This window comes from Pan troglodytes, chromosome 1, assembly GCF_028858775.2.
Source record: "Pan troglodytes isolate AG18354 chromosome 1, NHGRI_mPanTro3-v2.0_pri, whole genome shotgun sequence".
Lineage (NCBI taxonomy): Eukaryota > Metazoa > Chordata > Mammalia > Primates > Hominidae > Pan > Pan troglodytes.
The window spans coordinates 130438969-130459617 of record NC_072398.2 but is presented as its reverse complement, the minus strand read 5'-3'; the positions used below and the strand labels follow the sequence as shown (position 1 = coordinate 130459617).

Here is a 20649-nt window from a genome sequence, read left to right as displayed (position 1 = left end):
CCTGACCATGAGAGGAACTGATGATCCAATGGGGGAGATAGACCTGCACATGTTTAATAAAAGGAAGTGGCTATTCCGGTTTCTTTTTGATGGGCAAGCATTTTGCAAGGCCTTGGGCTATGTGTGTGCAAGGCTAAGCCAGTTAGTTAATTGGGATTTTTTTAAAAAGGCACTTCACTGGGGGGAAAAGGAACATAAAGTTGGTTATTGTCCCCTTCCCTATAATAAAAACCTATTATTTTTAATTTTTTAACTGGGTTTGCGGTTAAATCTCACAGCCCAAGAGATTTGCCACTTCAGATGGATTCCATACACTTGCATTTAAGTATGCAAAAAAATTCCAATTATCCAGCAATTTAACCAAATTATTGGTAACTTTTCTAAAACAAAAAAAAATTATTTCCCCTGTTTTGGCAGCAATTTCAGTTACAGTCCTTTACTTTCTACTCAAGAAAATAGTTTCAAAAAGTTGATGTTTGTTGCTAAAAGAACTATTTTTATGAATAAATATAAAACTAAGAAGTTATGGTGTCTCTTTTTTAAAAAATGACTAATCAAAAGAAATAACTTTTTCCTTTCTCTTGTAAGAGAAAAAAATTAATCTCTTTTAGAATTGCAAACATATTTCCTTGATGGAGAAAATCAATTCACATGGCATAGTCGTTATTTATCCAGTTCAAAAACCAGAGTAGAATTTACTACTCTGTCTCCATTTTTTCTCTCCCCACTCCCTTAACCCACATTGGATTCAGAAAGCTTCATTCTGCAATCAGCATTGTCCTTTATCTTTCCAGTAAAGATAGTCTTTTGGAGTCCAAGATGAGGAAAAGCCTGTATTTTATAGTCTTGGAAGTGTCTTCTTTTGCCAAGACAGAGAGAGGAGCTTCAGCAGTGAGAGCAACTGAAGGGGTTAATAGTGGAACTTGGCTGGGTGTCTGTTAAACTTTTTTCCCTGGCTCTGCCCTGGGTTTCCCCTTGAAGGGATTTCCCTCCGCCTCTGCAACAAGACCCTTTATAAAGCACAGACTTTCTATTTCACTCCGCTGCATCGGCATCGGGCCTCACTGGCTTCAGGAGCTGAATACCCTCCCAGGCACACACAGGTGGGACACAAATAAGGGTTTTGGAACCACTATTTTCTCATCACAACAGCAACTTAAAATGCCTGGGAAGATGGTCGTGATCCTTGGAGCCTCAAATATACTTTGGATAATGTTTGCAGCTTGTAAGTTATTTCCCTTCATCTGTTTCAAATGTTAGCATTCAATTTTAGCCCTGGTTTTGGCTTCAGTCAGTTTTGCGATAGTAGTGAAGTAAAGACACTAGGATTTTAAACAGTAGGAAAAGTTAATTTAGCCTAACTTTTAATATGCAATTGAGTTTTGCTATATACCATTGTAGTGTCATAGTTAGAGCTGAAAATTGATGTTTTTGGTATCTTTTTTTCCAAAGGCAATTGAGTAATTTGGATTCTGTCTCTAGTCGGTCTGTCTCTTTAGTTTCCTATACTTGACAATGAGGTCAAACTTAGCAAATAACAAAACAGCTTTGATAAATGGGCATCAAGGTTGGAACTGAGAATTCTCTTTACTGAAGATGATTCCATAAACTTTTTTGGCAGTGACTTCGGTGCTTTTTGGCTACCTTGCAGTTAGTTTGAAGCAGCTTAGGAAAGAGATCAGTCTGATCATATTTTAGACATTATACAGAGAAGAAGGAGGAGAATACTAGACAAACTAGTGGTAAATTTGCTTCTGTCTTTTTTTGCTTTTGCAGCTCAAGCTTTTAAAATCGAGACCACCCCAGAATCTAGATATCTTGCTCAGATTGGTGACTCCGTCTCATTGACTTGCAGCACCACAGGCTGTGAGTCCCCATTTTTCTCTTGGAGAACCCAGATAGATAGTCCACTGAATGGGAAGGTGACGAATGAGGGGACCACATCTACGCTGACAATGAATCCTGTTAGTTTTGGGAACGAACACTCTTACCTGTGCACAGCAACTTGTGAATCTAGGAAATTGGAAAAAGGAATCCAGGTGGAGATCTACTGTGAGTGCTTTAGAAAATCTTTTTCTCTCAATTTTACTTTAAAATCACTTTTTAAAAATGATATTTTTAAAAAAGTTTTAAAATGGATATTCATGTACAGATTCTTGGCTAAAGAACATACAACATCAGGAAAGCTAGGGACAGCTAAGGCCAACATGAGAGAGAGCAGGAATCCAAATCTTGGCTTCTATTTCTACCTCTGCCACAAACACAGTGACCATGTATAAGACTCAACCTCTCTGGGCTCTGGTTTCCTTAGCTGTAAAATGATCATTTCTAAGGTTCTTTTTGTTTTATTAAAAAATATTTCCATTTGATTACATCCTTACATGTTTACTTGCTTATGTGTCTGATTGATTTATGAATTCCATCCTTCAGGGATTTTCTATTCATTTATTCTTATGCAATTTGATGCTTAAAATTACTTTAAACATTAAGTAGATCTATAATTGGTAATATGTATTAATATAAAAGTGTTCTTCTTAGACATAATTGTTAATATCTGCAAATGTTTCAATCATTTGACTTTGGTGTTGACACATTTAGGATATTTTTTGGTTTTTTTGGTGCCATGAAGCCTTGGTGCTCAACCGCTCAACCTCAAAAATATTTATATAATGAACTAGATTTGCCTCATGAAAGTGAGTGGATGTCCCTAGTTTACCAGCCTGCCAAAATGCATCCCACTCCATTCTCCATTCAGCAAACAAAGTTAGCAAGAGGAGTAAAAAACTAACCAGACATAAATCATTTGCCTTTTGTTACTGATGGCCTCTCTTTCTAAAAAACTGAACCCATTTATGGTCATGTCTTCATGAAGACCTCATTTGATTATAATTACTTTGGTTCCGTTTTATTGTACCGGAGCTCAACTTTTCCCAGTAACCTTAATTGATTCTGCAACAAGCCGCATGTGTTGCTCAAGCTTCCCAAGAAACTGTGCTTGGCCGGCTGCTTTCAATTATGCTGGTTGTATGTGCATAGTTTATGTCTGTGCAGCCTCCCGAGCTCCTTGAAAGCTTCCCTTATGTAAATACAGGGAAAAGTAGCAAGTTCTTATGTTACTGACATCGAACTGTGTGGATTAGAGGAACATTTCTTACAGAATGTGAGGGACAGAAATTATTGCTGGAAAAATGAAAAATACCATGTTTCTTCACATAGCAAAGAATTTCCAGCTCCTTTGTCTTTTGCCCACTAGTACCAAATAGTTGAAGATTTAAGAAAGAGAAATGAAGACGCTTCTGGTTTTAATTACCTTGCCTGAGGTTTTTCTCCAAGAGTGTCTGTTTCTCATTATGTATAACAGTTCTGTCTCCTTTCCACATTTGATTGTAATAGTGGTTGGAGTTGAGACCTTTGTATTCTTTTTGCTACACAGTTTTGAATCCACCAATATGTTACTTCATGATAATGCATAATGAAAAAGGTAACTCTTGCAAAGGAGGCAATGGCCACGTGAAGTAGTGTATTTCCTTGTACTAGAAGCTTCAATGGAACACTTGTTGGGATAGTGAGTTAGGCATTTCAGGAGGCAAATATGTGTTCCAGAACATAAAGATTGCACAAATGTATCTTGCTGGTGGATGAATTCCTGTCAGAGGCACCATTTTCAGAAGCTAATTACTTAAAGTTGGTCTTTTCATTTCTTAGAATATCTTGACAATAACTATTCTTTGCAATGACATTCCAAGCCTCACAATCATTATCTGTAAAATGGAAATATATCTGCCCTGACTATAATAAGAAAATGTGATGTAACATAATGTAAATCTGTAGTAGCAAAACAGAGCAATGGAAATCCTGAGTTTAAATCCCAGCTTTACCATTTACTAGGTGTGTGACCTTAGACAAGTTATGTAAATGTACTAAGTCCAAGTCTTCTTTTCTGTGAAATGTGATCTCTATCTCCTAGAGTTATTGTGAGGATAAAATGAAATCATTCATGTTAAATCTATAGCACAGTGACAGCCACATGTAAGGTTCAATATAAACATTATTTTTTCTTCTTTCTTTTACTGTAATAACATGCAACTCTTAATATATACAGGATCAGAATTGAATAATGTTGTAAAAAATGTTTGCTTCCAATTCTTGTGCCTTGAACTCACCCCAAATCATGAAAGGCTATTTAAACAATTCTGTCGTATTAAGACTGTATTAACAAAAACGCTAGACTTGATTTGTATTGTGTTAAAGCGGTAAGAGACCTTATATCACATTAGCAAAAAGCCCATCCATGTATTTGTTTGGCCTTTTCAGCTTTTCCTAAGGATCCAGAGATTCATTTGAGTGGCCCTCTGGAGGCTGGGAAGCCCATCACAGTCAAGTGTTCGGTTGCTGATGTATACCCATTTGACAGGCTGGAGATAGACTTACTGAAAGGAGATCATCTCATGAAGAGTCAGGAATTTCTGGAGGATGCAGACAGGAAGTCCCTGGAAACCAAGAGTTTGGAAGTAACCTTTACTCCTGTCATTGAGGATATTGGAAAAGTTCTTGTTTGCCGAGCTAAATTACACATTGATGAAATGGATTCTGTGCCCACAGAAAGGCAGGCTGTAAAAGAATTGCAAGTCTACAGTAAGTACTTGTGCGATGTGTTCCAGTCTTTGTGGGAATCCCACCTTGGTTGTGTATAGCAATAAACTTAGCAGAAAAGTAAAAAAAAAAAAAACTTGTATATAGTTTGTATTCCATTTGTATTCATTCAGAACATAATGTTTGCCAATAGTATAATTCAGTGAAAAGAACACTGGATTTGGACTGAGAAGGCTTGAGCTTAATTTCTGGCTCTATTAACTGTGTGAGTTTGGGTTACTTAATTTCTCTATTTCCCAGTGTATAAAAGGGGAATAGTAATACCACCTGATTGGGTAGTGGGAAATAGGCTCAAATGATAAAACATTTTAATATTGTTTTGTAAACTCTTATAGTATGCCTTGAACTATTAGTTGCACAGGTACAGAAACTTGACAAGGTGATTACTTATTCTCTCTGTGTGTGTATGTGTGTGTGTGTGTATGCATATGCACATACATACATATGTGCACTGGACAGGGGAAAAATGACGGGGTTTGATTGCCTCCAATCTCCCTGATACTGCCAGGGGATTTGTGGGAGTCTTGCTCTTTTGTGGTGATACATTTGAAATTCACTTTCTTAGCTATTTTTAAATATACAATATATTATCATTAACTATAGTCATCATGATGTACAATAGATCTAAACAACTTACTCTCCTGTCTAACTGAACCTTTGTACCCATTGACCGACATCTCCTTGTTCCCTTCCACTCCTCGCCCCAGCCTCTGGTAACCACCATTCTACTCTCTACTTCTATGACTTTAGAAGTAGATCCCACATATAAGTGAGATCAGGAGGTACTGGCTTCTCTGTGCCTGGCTTGTTTCACTTAGCATAGTGTCCTCTGGGTTCATCCCTTTTGTTGCAAATGACAGAATTTCCTCTTTTGTTTTTTAAGGCTGAATAATATTTCACATATTTTATGGCTAATTATCTTTAAATAGTCTCCCTGCTAACATTCTGTCCCTAATATAATCAATCTTATGCACTGCTCCCAGGGTTTATTACCTTAAACAAAAAGGTGCTCATTTTCTATAACTTCCATCACATTTCTTAAAACTGTCACACAGAACTCTTTATGATCTGGTCAGAAACTACCTTTGCAGATCTGTTGATGACTCAGTGCCTGTGCTTATGCTGTTCCTTCTGCCTGAAACGGCCTTTCTCCTTCCTTCATCTGGCAAAATCTTAGCTATTCTCCAATACGAAGCTCATGTCAGCCTCCCAGTTCCAGACTGTGTCAGACCAAACTACATATTCTTTCCTTCGTGTACACTCAACACTCCTTATAGTCATGTATGCTATTCTGTTCAGTTCAACAAATATTAAGAGCCCTTGTCCAAGAATCCAAGAATTGTACTTGGTACTGGGGGTACAGATATGAAAAAGATATGACAACTGCCCTAGGGGAGCATACAAACTAGGAAGGAAGGACAGGCATATAAATAGGTAACTCTATTCCTTAGTAAGAGCCAAAATAATATATCTTTTTAAATGTGTCTTTCCACTAAACTGTAAATTCCTGCTCCGGGCACAATGGCTCAAGCCTATAATCCCAGCACTTTGGGAGGCTTAGGTGGAAGGATTGCTTGAGGCCAGGAGTACAAGACCAGTCTCGGCAATATAGTGAGACCTCCTGTTTCTATTTAATTTTTTAAAAATCTGTGAACTCCTTAAAATCAGGAATTCTGTGTGTGTGTGTGTGTGTGTGTGTGTGTGTGTGTGTGTGTGAATGTTTGGATTCTTAGCACAGTACCTAATACATAATAAGTGTTCAGTAAATGTTTGCTGAATTAATGAATAGATTATAAACATGGGCAGCATAGTCTTTTGTTTGTTTGTTTTAGGAAATGAGATCTTGCTATGTTGCCCACACTGAAGTCAAACTCCTAGGTTCAAGTGATCCTCCCACCCTAGCTGCCTGAGTAGCTGGGATTATAGGCACGTGCCACTACACCCAGCTCAACACAAATTTTTAAAATGTGAAAACATGGTATTTAAACTTGGATGATTAAAATAAAAATCAAACTCACCATAAGTAGATTATCTCGGTTGGATGTTAGGTTAGCATTCTCAAGTGACCAGGAAAGATGTTATACTAATAAAAGTGTGTAAAGCTAATCATTCACCCTGGAATAATGCCACTCCATAATAAACTGTATCCTATTTAAACGTACAAAGGACATGTATTTTGGGGCTGGGGAGAGTTGTTTTGCATTTTGCATCACATGGGATACTACTGGCCTAAAGTACTGAAAGTACTTTCAGAGAAACCTTCAGCTACCTAAAAGAGTTACTCCTCCAGTGGTTCCAAGTTCACATGGCAATACATGTGGCCACTGTAAAGAATGACTTGAGAAGTGTTCACAGACAGGCAGTGGATCTGTTTTTTAAAGTTCCTCATTCTCACACTAGCATATAAGAAATTCAGAAGCTCTGGTCGTTTTTGTGAATGAGCTCTCTTTCAAAATCTAATAGCATATCAGTTTATTGAGGAGAATCTTCTTCAGAAAATACTAAGATGTCACAATTAGACACACCTATTGAGAAAAATAACTTATGGCACAGATGAGAACCATGCAAAATATAATATATTTGGATTATTTATATATTGAGATTTCTTTCTTTTACCTTAAGCCTGTAATTTACAAGAAAGATTTCAGTGATTTTTTATGGGGGGTCTCATCTGTTGCTTTAAAAGTTGCCCAAACACTCCCAGTTTCTTCAGGGAAACAGAGCCAAGATGTGGTGTTCCCTTTCTCCCTAAATAGCAGTCATCCAAAAGAAGCCCATGCACCCAGCCGGGATAGCGCTGATGGCCAAAGAGCATTCCTGGATATTTGAGTCTTAGGAGTTTGCCCTCACATCTCAGCTTTCAGACCCTGAATTAATTGTAAAGTATTTTTATATTGCATCAGGCAAATTTTGGAGGTGACTTATGTATCATTTTAATGCTTAGATTTTGACTTTGATTTCAGGATGATGCTATGTGACTTTCAGTGGTATAACTGTATTATTGGAACAGAAGCTCTAAATGCTTGTCCACTGTGGGCATTATGTCTAATTAGAAGACATTTTTTGTAGCTTTTTCCAGTACCTCTTTCAGACCATTTTATCGCCATATGAGGATGACTTGATTTAGTTGTTGTAGCAACTGAAAAGCTGGGATCTTGAATCAGACCTACCTGGCATCAAGTCCTAATTTTGCTACTTGCAAACTGGGCAAAGTTATTTAGCATTTCTGAGCCTAAATTTCCTCAAGAAGAAAAAGGAGGGGGAAAAGGAGGAAGAGAAAGAGTAGAAGCAGAAAGAGAAGGCAAAGAAGAAAGAATAGTACTAGTGTACAAAACGGTTGTGAGGATTAAATGAGAATATATATATATAGTAATTTAGATAGTGCTTGACACACAAGAACCACTTAAATTATTTGAGTGATTGTCCACTCTTACAGTGATTTGATAAACTACATTTGAGCAGATACTCTATTATTGCTGTGAAGAGATAGAAACCTCTCTTGACAAATTTTTATCTATTCAATTTGTTAAATGAATGAATCAACAAACTATCGTGGTTTCATTCTTAAAAGATGTGGTCTCATTTCTGATGGTCCCAAGGTGGAAAAGAGTAATTTCTTCTTGGCATGGATATTAGCTGAAAGGAGATCAGGAAAAATAAAGATCATATGTCAGAATGTGATGAAAGAAGAAAAGAATCTTATGTTCTTTTCATCTTGTTTTCCACCTGTGTCCCAGAGAAACCATTTACTGTTGAGATCTCCCCTGGACCCCGGATTGCTGCTCAGATTGGAGACTCAGTCATGTTGACATGTAGTGTCATGGGCTGTGAATCCCCATCTTTCTCCTGGAGAACCCAGATAGACAGCCCTCTGAGTGGGAAGGTGAGGAGTGAGGGGACCAATTCCACGCTGACCCTGAGCCCTGTGAGTTTTGAGAACGAACACTCTTATCTGTGCACAGTGACTTGTGGACATAAGAAACTGGAAAAGGGAATCCAGGTGGAGCTCTACTGTAAGTGGTTTTCAGAATTATTTACTGTTTTTTTTTTTTCAGTTCTATTGGAAGAAAAAGAATGCAAGTCTGTGAAGTGCAATGAAATCCTTATGTTTAGAAAAGGAATTTAGCCTTGTGAATTTTGTTCCTAAATCTGAATCAGAATGGTTTGATGCAATATAATTAGCTTAAATCTTAAGTATATATTACATATGTACACAGCACCCACAATCCTTGGTTTATGCCTTGTCAATACTCTCTCATCATGCACTTGAACACACTCCATGCTGGAGGTGAGTGCATTGGGGTCAGTGCCCATTCAGAGGACTGGGTGGAGGTGACTACTCTTCAGCTACTCCAGTTGGGAATGAGTAGTTTTAAACTGTTTTAAGGCACTGTTTTAAAGGCACATTTGAGGAGCTGTCTGCAGGATGGGAAAAAAATAAGGGAATAGGAAGCAGAAGGAAGCCAAAATTAAAGATAAGAAGTTAGATTGGGGATGGGGATGGTCAGTGGCAGTGGCTCAGGTGAAAAGCAGAATCAGGAAGCAGCGCTAGATCTTAATGTTGATTTATGCCACCTACATATACTACACTTTCTCTCACTCTTCTTTTGTCTTAATAAACATTCTTTGCAACCTCAAATCTCTATGAACTTGACATTGCTGGAGTTCCTCAGTCCATATTGAATGAAGAACAAAATATGCAAAGTGACCATAAAGTTTTTTTTTTTTTTGAGGGGGTCACTCTGCCTTGTTTTATTCAGTAGAACTCAAGAGAACATATTGTAGAGATTTTCTACCAGAAACCCTGCCCAAACTTGTGTTACCCTTCAGGATTTTGTTCAGAATGAGTTAGAGTATGCCTGTAAAGGGATTTGGGTCTCTCCAAAGAAAGATAAATTTTATTTGCATTATCATATTACCCAGAGTCCATGATCTGCTGAGATAGGCACATTCCCAGCAGAAATGAGAACCAGCAGTGGAGTCTTATTGCAACATAGAAATATTTGAGCATGTATCACTTTAACAACATTTTGGTTAAGGAAAAAAATGTTTAAGCATTATTCTTGCCCTTGATAGCTATCTTAGTCTCATTTTACTGATTTGTACTGTATTATAAAGAATACAGTTAAGGCAGTTCTTGATTACAAGTATTATCTGAGAAATATTTAAAACTTGCTGCCTAAATTTGGTCATTAACATTTAAACTAAGTTGAGAACTTCCTTGTTTGTCTTATTTGATACTGAGAGACTGCACAGCTCTGTAAAACCAAAGCTGGGCTCTGAGGTCAGAGAAATATGGATTCGCAGCCCATCTCAGTGACTTACTCGGTATAATGTGTGAAGAAAGTCTCTTAGCCTCTATATGTTTCAGTATTCCTGGCTGTAAAATAAGTAATACTCATTTTACACAGCTGCTTTGAAGACTGAGATAATGAATATTAGGAGACTAGTTTACAATAAGTATTCAACATAACATGGCAAATTTTAAAACATGAAATATATACTTACTAAATAAGATGGCAGAAACTGATGTATACTTAGAAAAGGTCAAGCCATGGCACACAGCAAGATTGCATATTAAGAAGAAAAAAAATTAAGTGAAAATTTATTACTCAATGACTGGATATACTAAGTAGTTTTTGTTTCTAACATTATTCATATATAATATCATAAATATGTCATTTATAAATACTGTCATTACTTATATATTGACAGTCATTCTATCCCAGGTGACTTAAAGCTGTCATTTTTAGGGCTTTACATTTAATAAAACTTAGCTCAATTTTTCCTTGAATATCAAGAATAAAAATCGTTTTTGCTTGCGATTTGCAGCATTCCCTAGAGATCCAGAAATCGAGATGAGTGGTGACCTCGTGAATGGGAGCTCCGTCACTGTAAGCTGCAAGGTTCCTAGCGTGTACCCCCTTGACCGGTTGGAGATTGAATTACTTAAGGGGGAGACTATTCTGAAGAATATAGAGTTTTTGGAGGATACGGATATGAAATCTCTAGAGAACAAAAGTTTGGAAATGACCTTCATCCCTACCATTGAAGATACTGGAAAAGCTCTTGTTTGTCAGGCTAAGTTACATATTGATGACATGGAATTCGAACCCAAACAAAGGCAGAGTACGCAAACACTTTATGTCAATGGTAAGTACATATGTGAGGTATCTACAGTTTAATGCCTGTCTCTTTATCGTGTTTCCCAGGCAATAGTTAACATAAGGTTAATCGTTAAAACCTCTGTGGAGAAAAAACATTACTGAAAAGAAATTTCAAAATAATGATGATTGTAACAAATCACCCTCCCTAAACTTAAAATAGTAACTATTTACTGGCTTATGATGCTTTGAGTAGGCAATTTAGGAAGGGACCAGCTAGGCAGTTATTCTGTTCAATATGGTATTAGCTGAGCTCACTCGTGCATTTTCAGTAAGGTTAGCAGGGCTGGCTGGTCTCAGATGACTTCACCCACATGTCTGGAGCCATATCTGGGATGACTTGGCCTCGCTTTCTTTATGTGGTGTCACCCTGAGGAACAGTAGCCTAGATTTACTCTCCAGAGCTCAGTGTTTCAAGAAGGTGTAAATGAAAGCAGCCTCTTCAAGGCCTGGGTTTGGAAGTCCTACAGTGTTACTTCTTCTTCCACATTCAGTTGGTCAAAGTGAGTCATGAGGCCAGCCTAGAGATTCAAGGGGTGGAAAAATAGACCACATCTTTTCACAGAAGGAGATTCAAATAATTCACAGTCATGTTGACTCTACCATAAATGGCAGTACACACTATCATTGACCCTCGTCATTCTTTGGTTGCAAGGAAGTGTATACTGAACTTACTTCCATTAGAAAACACCATGACGTGTCCATGTTCTACTCTATCATTTGGTATCAGCTAAAGTAAATGAGGACCAAAACCTCTTGTGGTAAATTATCAAGGTTTACAAACTCTTTGAGTCTGCTGAATCCATAGCCCAGTTTTGCAACATTATTAAAACTCTTTGGAACTCAGGGCATAATAGGTCAAGCTAACAAGCGTCTCTGCCTTTTCAGTTGCCCCCAGAGATACAATCGTCTTGGTCAGCCCTTCCTCCATCCTGGAGGAAGGCAGTTCTGTGAATATGACATGCTTGAGCCAAGGCTTTCCTGCTCCGAAAATCCTGTGGAGCAGGCAGCTCCCTAACGGGGAGCTACAGCCTCTTTCTGAGAATGCAACTCTCACCTTAATTTCTACAAAAATGGAAGATTCTGGGGTTTATTTATGTGAAGGAATTAACCAGGCTGGAAGAAGCAGAAAGGAAGTGGAATTAATTATCCAAGGTGAGCAGAGTGTGAGTAATGAGTTATCCTTGCTAGTAATGTTTTTGGTTATGTTACTGATTATGAGTAAAGTCTTTGAAAACAAAATTTTTACTACAAAAGTGTGATGAGGGTTTTGAAGAGTTTATGATGTTTCCAATGTATGGAGAAATCTCCTGAAATTGTCCTTTCTCATGAATTGTTACAAGTTTCTTATCCTGAGATTCTTTTAAACTCAGGTGAAATGCAAGCCTTCAGGACCTGTGTCAGAAGTTCCAGTTTCACTTATGAGGCAATGGTTATGGTGTTGAAATAAGAATAGGAAGAGGAATATCTGCATTTGGGATTATGTAGGATTAAAGCTACCATATCTGGCTGAATTGAACTCTGAGTGTCAATCTCACAAGATGGCCAGTAGTATTTGCTTAGAAGCCTAAGCTGGCACTTAAGTCTTTTGCAAATTCTGAGATTATGAGTAGCCATGACTCTGTCCTTTGGTTCATCAGCCTGAGAGTATGGAACCACTAAAGTAGATTAAGTCAACAGATCTAGGCCCCTTCTCTTTAGGATGGAGACCCAAGATTGAGAACAAGACAATTCTTAGTTTGCAGGTTGAAGCCATACGGAGTTATGAGCAAAATCATCAGGTGATCAATGTGAATTTCCTCTATCCCATCCCTTTTGGGCATCAGGGTTCTTTTCTTTGCCAGGGTTGTCATTTCCTCTATTACCCCTTGGCATTATTCCCACTAAGATATTAGTGACTTTCTTGTTATCTCAACTCAATAAGATTTGTATTTTAGAAGAATATTGGAAAGACAATACACATACTTAAAAAACAGACAAACAAACAAACAAAAAAACCTTTTGGATGGTTGTCATGACCTTGGATGGGGAAAGAATTTCAAATCAACTTACAAAATAGAAGACCTTAATAGGGATTAAAAATTGGTGATATGGTACCTGCCTCCAGCGGTTGTTGCATTAATAGAGATGTTATATGTCAAGTACTTAGCTCAGTGCTTGGAACTTAATAAATGGCAGTAGTATTGTTAAGGATAGTGAAAAAGCCACATCTGTACAGCTTAACTTCTTGATTGAAGGATCCAACTCAAAACTCAGAAACCTGTAAAGGACTTTGTACTTCAAGGAAATTTTTGCAAAACAGTATTACAAAAAATTAAGTTTCTATTTCACATCTGAATTCTATAGCTCTTTATTAAACACTGTATTTGTCAATTTTCACACTGCTATAAAGATACTACTTGAGATTGGTAATTTATAAAAGAGGTTTAATACAGTTCCACATGGCTGGGAAGACCTCACAAAATGTGCAATCATGGCAGAGGAGAAAGGGAAGCAAGGCACACCTTAACATGGCGGCAGGCAAGAGAGAGTGAGGAAGTGCCACACTTTAAAACCAAAAGTTCTCGTAAAAACTCATTCACTATCATGAGAACAGCATGGGGGAAACAGCCCCCATGATCCAGTTACCTCTCACCAGGTTCCTCCCTCAAAACGTGAGGATTACAATTCAAGTTGAGACCTGGATGGGGACACAGAGCCAAACCATATCAAACACCTATTCTTTGTGCTAGCCTGGGTAAACAATTATATTAAGGAACATGAAAGAAGCATAAGCCATGTACTCTCTTAGTTAAAACATGATCATTTCCAACAATCCAGCAATGCTTGACTTCTTTACTTGCCCTTCTTAACATTTAATGCAAACACTAAGCACAAATAGCTCCACGGAAGCTGTTGTTGATGTCGCTAAATTAATATGGAATTGGTTTATATTTCACTCAATCAGAGATGCCTTTTAAATTCTCTTTACAGTTACTCCAAAAGACATAAAACTTACAGCTTTTCCTTCTGAGAGTGTCAAAGAAGGAGACACTGTCATCATCTCTTGTACATGTGGAAATGTTCCAGAAACATGGATAATCCTGAAGAAAAAAGCGGAGACAGGAGACACAGTACTAAAATCTATAGATGGCGCCTATACCATCCGAAAGGCCCAGTTGAAGGATGCGGGAGTATATGAATGTGAATCTAAAAACAAAGTTGGCTCACAATTAAGAAGTTTAACACTTGATGTTCAAGGTGAGTTTGTTTTGAGTTTTTGTTTTTGTTTTCTTGGTAATAGTTCAGAGGTTCCAAGGATTACTAAGAGTTTCCAATATTTGATGAATGAGTTGGCAAAATGGAGCTGTGGTTTCTTTCTTAAGGATTCTTGGAAAAATCGAGCACAGCTGCTTTATCCTATAAAGTTTAGCCAGGAAGTTGACATTAATCATTCGTGACTGAGGAATTCCTGCTTGCTTTTTTCAGTTTACAATTTATCATTTGTCTCTGAGGTCTTGCAGTTGCTAAATGTTTAACCATATTTTCAAACCTTTTCCCTGGAGGTTATAAGGAAACTAAAGAAGTAGGATTGGCACATTGAAAAAGAAGGGTTCTATCCAGACCCTCTTCCTTTCTACCAGAAGGAAACACTATTTTCTGAACATGGAGTAACTGCAATTTTCTGGATTGACTCTTTTCAGGATAATAATTGGGAATAGTAAACTTGATCCTGAACAACATAAAAAAATCTCTCGACTATCGAAAAGCCTCATTAAAATTCCAACCCACTTGCCATCCTACTCTATTCTGGTAGACAGAGAAAGAGAGGAGCAGTATCCTCATTGGAGAAACTTCAGGGGCCCCTTAATCTCCTAAGCCCTCTTGTGAATGCACAGTAGGTAGGATCTGCTGATCTTATTGGTGTAAGCAAAATACATCAGCCTTGGCTGATCAGTATCACACCCCTTGCACACCAATTAGCTGCTATTGTGTAATGGAGGCCATACTTGGCGATGGAGTGCAAACAGGACTGCAAACAAATGCCAAGTCTTAAGAGGTCTGGCACTTGGCTATTGGAGTGAGCACTTGTCAATGAGAGAAAATTTGAATCTACATCAGAAACAGGTAAAATTTTTGTTCGCCTACCCAAATTTCTCAAAATGGCAAGCCTTACCGTATGTATGTTTTCCATCTTCACAGTACCTCCTCAAAACATGAGAATAGCTATATAGCTATACATCCATCTAGAAATGTTAAAGAAGGGGAAAACATCATGATTATATATGAAACTTCTAGTCATCCACCTGCAGTGATTATCCTGAAAAGAATTGATCTAGCCAATGAAGTTACTGTGTGTTCAAAGAAGGGAACATTTACTTTGTATCATGTCACTCAAAATGACTCAGGGGTATATGTAATCAGTGCTTCCAATGAGGTTGGGGATGATTCTGGACAGATTGCAATCTCAGTTATGAGTAGGTTGAATTTATTCATCCCTATTTTCTTTAATCCTTAATGCCTCTGGGCCACCTTTAATTAAGCCTAGCCCTGGGAAATTGGTCCCCTAACATTTCTGTAATTCTTTTGTTAATTAATTGTGACCTTTTAAAGACACATCAAACCTGCTTCTCTACTTTTTGACTCTGTCTCACACACATTGCTTTATTTTCTAATTGCTTTATCAAATTAGCCACTTACACAGTTGCTACTTTTTACTCATTTAAATGAACAATCAAAGAATATTAAGCACTTAGCTAGAAACTCATGCCCCCAAACTGAATATAATTTAAACTAGCTAAATTTTAACAAAGACCAAAAAATGGATATTTTTCTGGGTATTTTGAACTATATTTCTTTTGCATTTGGCTGGATTTTTTATTTGTTTTATTTCATCTTAGCTTGAACGTATTCCATTAATAGAAATCATCAGGATTTTTAAAAGATATTCAGTGTTTATACGACAAATAGAAAATTGTATTTGAAGGTTGTCCTGGCAACTACCTTGGCAGCAAATTTGTATTTTTCTGCCAATGCCTGTGGGGAAGACTGAAAGGCCAAAGATAATGTATATTACATTGAAAAGAAAGAAAGAAAAGAAATAGAAATAGTATTTCTGTTTCTCAGCATGTCATCAATATTGATGCCTATCCATAATCATGCTGATGGACATCCCATTCAAATATTACCCTTATACTTTGACTAGCTCAGCTCTAGCAAGGGAAAGTCAAAAAGTGAGACAATTATCATTATGCTTAGGGTGTACTGTTTTTCTTCAATAATTTGAAAAAGTGACTTCACATCATCTGATGCTCGTGATTCTTTTTACTTGGTTGACCTCCAGTGATTAGAAAGCTCTGGAAAGAATGTAGTAATCACCAAAGTCAGATCTCTAGCTTCTGCCAGGACTGAGACAATGTATATGCCACTTAGTGAAACTTAATACTTGTGTGGTCACATGATGCTGTGCAAAGTATAAACAGAAGTGAGTCTTCAGTAAATGACACACTATCTTCTTCAGCTGCTCTTATAAAGTTAAGATGTTAAGCAGTATAGCAGCTGTCAGATGATTTTTTAGCAGATTAGAAAGAATATTAATTTTAAAGTTTTTGTATGCTGTTACCTACTGTACTCCATTTACAACTAAGTGGCAAAAGCAAAATGTAGAAAGAAAAAAATGTTATTAGTGTTTAAAAAATATTTTTTTGGTGCCATCTAGGCCAAGCAGTGAGTCAGGTGCTGGCTGTTCAGTGATGGACTAAAAAGAAAATAGATATACATGTCTTGATGTAATTTTTAGCTTAGGGGAGGAAACTAAACTTAATAAGTAATTACATGGATAAATGTTTAATTAAAAGCTGTAATAAGGGTTTTGAAGGGAAAACGAGTGGGTTTTGAGAATATATTGAGGTTCTTAATTTAGAATGAGGGAGAGATAGATCAGAGAATGCCTCTAAGAAACATTTAAGCTGTAACATAACACTGTCCAAAGAACTCCAGTTTATCAAAAGATGATATAAATGCTGAAGAGGACAAACGTATTAATGTGCCCTATTTCTGACATAAAAAACATAGAAACTTCTATATATCTCTGAGAAAGCCATTGGCAAGATTTTTTTTTCTCTTACGATCTTATTTGTGGCATTTAGCTATAATGGTCACACTCTGAATATTATAAGGATTTTCTTAGAGAACTGGTTAGTCATTTCAATTCATGGTCATCAGAGTCCCAGTTCTTTAGTAGATATTTTTATTTCCCCAAGCAAGTGCCTCTCTCCAATTCCTGTTCTTGCCTCTCTCCAATTCTTGTTCTTGTTAAAAACTTGTACCCTCCCTTCCATTTTACAACTGAACCTGAATCTATTTGAATCCAAGTTTGTGGAAGCCAACAACTATCATCTTTAGATCCATCATGACCATAGCAATCACCAACTGATTATTTGGATAATTCAGACAAACATGCATCTTGGGTCCTGATGGTCCTTATCACTGCTTTGATTCCCTTCTCTTTGGAGAACTAGTTGTACTGTTATAATAAACATGTAACTGTTGTTATTAAATGCTATCTTTTTGTACTAGATATTAATTGCATCCATTTCGTTATTTTCCAGGAAGAGAAAACAGCAAAGACTATTTTTCTCCTGAGCTTCTCGTGCTCTATTTTGCATCCTCCTTAGTAATACCTGCCATTGGAATGATAATTTACTTTGCAAGAAAAGCCAACATGAAGGGGTCATATAGTCTTGTAGAAGCACAGAAATCAAAAGTGTAGCTAATGCTTGGTATGTTCAACTGGAGACACTATTTATCTGTGCAAATCCTTGATACTGCTCATCATTCCATGAGAAAAACAATGAGCTGAGAGGCAGACTTCCCTGAATGTATTGAACTTGGAAAGAAATGCCCATCTATGTCCCTTGCTGTGAGCAAGAAGTCAAAGTAAAACTTGCTGCCTGAAAAACAGTAACTGCCATCAAGATGAGAGAACTGGAGGAGTTCCTTGATCTGTATATACAATAACATAATTTGTACATATGTAAAATAAAATTATGCCATAGCAAGATTGCTTAAAATAGCAACACTGTATATTTAGATTGTTAAAATAACTAGTGTTGCTTGGACTATTATAATTTAATGCATGTTAGGAAAATTTCACATTAATATTTGCTGACAGCTAACCTTTGTCATCTTTCTTCTATTTTATTCCCTTTAACAAAATTTTATTCCTATATAGTTTATTGACAATAATTTCAGGTTTTGTAAAGATGCCAGGTTTTATATTTTTATAGACAAATAATAAGCAAAGAGAGCACTGGGTTGGCTTTCAGGTACTAAATACATCAACCTATGGTATAATGGTTGACTGGGTTTCTCTGTATAGTACTGGCATGGTACGGAGATGTTTCACGAAGTTTGTTCGTCAGACTCCTGTGCAACTTTCCCAATGTGGCCTAAAAATGCAACTTCTTTTTATTTTCTTTTGTAAATGTTTAGGTTCTTTTGTATAGTAAAGTGATAATTTCTGGAATTAGAATGGTTGTATGTTTATTTATTATAAACTGCCTCCTTTAGTCACATTGTAGCTCTTTCTGAAGTGCTAAGTTATAAGAGTAAAATATTCAAACTATGGAAATAATACGGATACTCAAAATGTGACCCTCAGACTACTATTATTAAAATTACTGTAGGAACTTGATAAAAATGTAGATTTCTTGGTGCCAGACTAAGATATTGAATAGAAGTGTCTAGTTTTTGGTCCTTGGAATCTGCAATTTTTTAATTTAGAAAAATATACATAAAAAGATTTAATGCAGATGAACATGCACATGTTAATGGGCAACAAATGAACACCTGTGTACAGAACATTAAGAGCAAGAGATAGTATAACTATTCTTCAGAGCCTTTTATATACCACATAGTGATGGCAACACTCTTCCCTCACTGAGCAGTAACCCATAAATATCGTGAATCATACATTGATCATTTCCATGCTTCCTTTGGAGTTTTTTTTTTTTTGAGACGGAGTCTCGCTCTGTCGCCCAGGCTGGAGTGCAGTGGCGCCACCTCGCATCTCGGCTCGCTGCAAGCTCCGCCTCCTGAGTTCACGCCATTCTCCTGCCTCAGTCTCCCTAGTAGCTGGGACTACAGGCGCCCGCCACCACGCCCGGCTAATTTTTTTGTATTTTTAGTAGAGACGGTGTTTCACTGTGTTAGCCAGGATGGCCTCGATCTCCTGACCTCGTGATCCGCCCGCCTCGGCCTCCCAAAGTGCTGGGATTACAGGTGTGAGCCACCGCGCCTCGGCCCTTTGGAGGTTTTATACCTGTCTATGTATCCCTAAGTAGTACATTACTTAGTTTTGCCAGATTTTGCATTTTATATAAATACAATCCAATTATACATTTGCCTTGTAACTATTCTTTCACTCAAAGTTATGTTTTTCATAATACATTTGTGTAGTTATAGGTCATTCATTTTTCTCCACTTGGAATGGATTTTTTTTTAACTTTTAAGTTAAGGGGTACAAGTTTAAGTTTGTTACGTGGGTAAACTTGTGTCATGGGGGTCTGTGTTGTACAGATTATTTTATTACCCAAGTATTAACCCTAGTACCCATTAGCTGATTTTCTTGATCCTCTCCCTCTTCCCACCCTCCTTCCTCCAGAAGGCTCCAGTGTGTGTGTTCCCCTGTATGTGTCCATGTGTTCTCATCATTCAGCTCCCACTCATGAGTGAGAACATGTGGCATTTGGTTTTCTGTGTTAGTTTGCTAAGGATAATGGCCTCCAGCTTCATCCGTATCTCTGCAAAGGACATGATCTCATTCTTTTTTATGGCTGTATAGTTGGAATGGATTTTTTTATACAACGCAGGGTGGATATGAAACAATTGTCCCCATACCATTTATTGAAAAGCTCATTATATATATGAATATATATTTATATTCATAAATTAATATATATTTCTTTTTATAAATGTCTCTTGATTATTCTAGTTTTTGAACTTCCATATAAATTTTAAAGTCATTTTGTTAAGACATAGAACAAAAAATTACGATTTTTAACTCAAATTATATTGAATATATAGATCACTTTGAATAGAATTGATATTTTTAAAGCATTGAGTCTTCTAATCCATGAACAAAGTATAGTTATTATTTTTAGATTATCTTTGATGTTTTACAGAAATATTTTTTTTAATTTCATAAACGCCTTATTCCTTTTAAAAATTTATTTCTATGGAGTTTGGATTTTTATACTATTATTCACAGTATCTTTAAAATCATATTTATTTGAGATATAACTTTCATACAATAAAATTCATTAACTACCACCACAATCAAGAAATGCAACTTTTTTTTATCACTTTAAGATTTCCATCAGGCTCCACTGCAGTGAATCTCCCCACCCACCACCTCCTCTGGCCCTTGGCAAAAATCAATCTGTTTTCTGTCACTATACTCTTGCCTATTCTAGAATTTTATGTAAATGAGATTGTACAGTATATAGTCTTTTATGTCTGCCTTCCTTCACTTAGCTTGACTCTCCTGAGGTTTATTTATGTCATTATATATATCAACGGTTTGTTATTTTTTATTGTTAGAGCATACCACTGAATGCTTATGGTAAAGCTTATTTATCTAGTCATCAGTAGACAATTGGGTTGTTTATGATTTTTGGCTATTGTTAATAAGTCTGGTATAAATATTTAAATGCAGATATTTATGTGGCTATGTGAATATATATATATATGGAGAGAGGGAGAGAAAGAAAGAGAGAGACCTAGGATTTTGGTCCCAGTTACTCTACATCTACATAAACACTTGGCATTTGTATTTTAAATTTTTGCCATT

At 36.8% G+C, this 20649-nt stretch overlaps 1 protein-coding gene across 2 annotated transcripts; it reads left to right on the top strand.

Moving 5' to 3' along the window:
* The first annotated feature begins 750 nt into the window (after nucleotides 1–750).
* Nucleotides 751–18330, top strand: VCAM1 (vascular cell adhesion molecule 1). 2 transcript variants are annotated; one of them, XM_009426324.4, is made up of 8 exons: nucleotides 751–1225; nucleotides 1777–2052; nucleotides 4315–4635; nucleotides 8391–8666; nucleotides 10486–10806; nucleotides 11706–11972; nucleotides 13791–14057; nucleotides 17408–18330. In XM_009426324.4, exons 1-8 carry the CDS (start codon nucleotides 1162–1164, stop codon nucleotides 17566–17568), a joined length of 1953 nt encoding a protein of 650 aa, XP_009424599.1. In that variant the 5' UTR covers nucleotides 751–1161; the 3' UTR covers nucleotides 17569–18330. The 2 variants fall into 2 exon arrangements, with proteins under 2 accessions (XP_009424599.1, XP_016778750.1); XM_016923261.4 differs by lacking the exon at nucleotides 8391–8666 and having other exon boundaries at nucleotides 1049–1225.
* Nucleotides 18331–20649: the final 2319 nt, after the last annotated feature.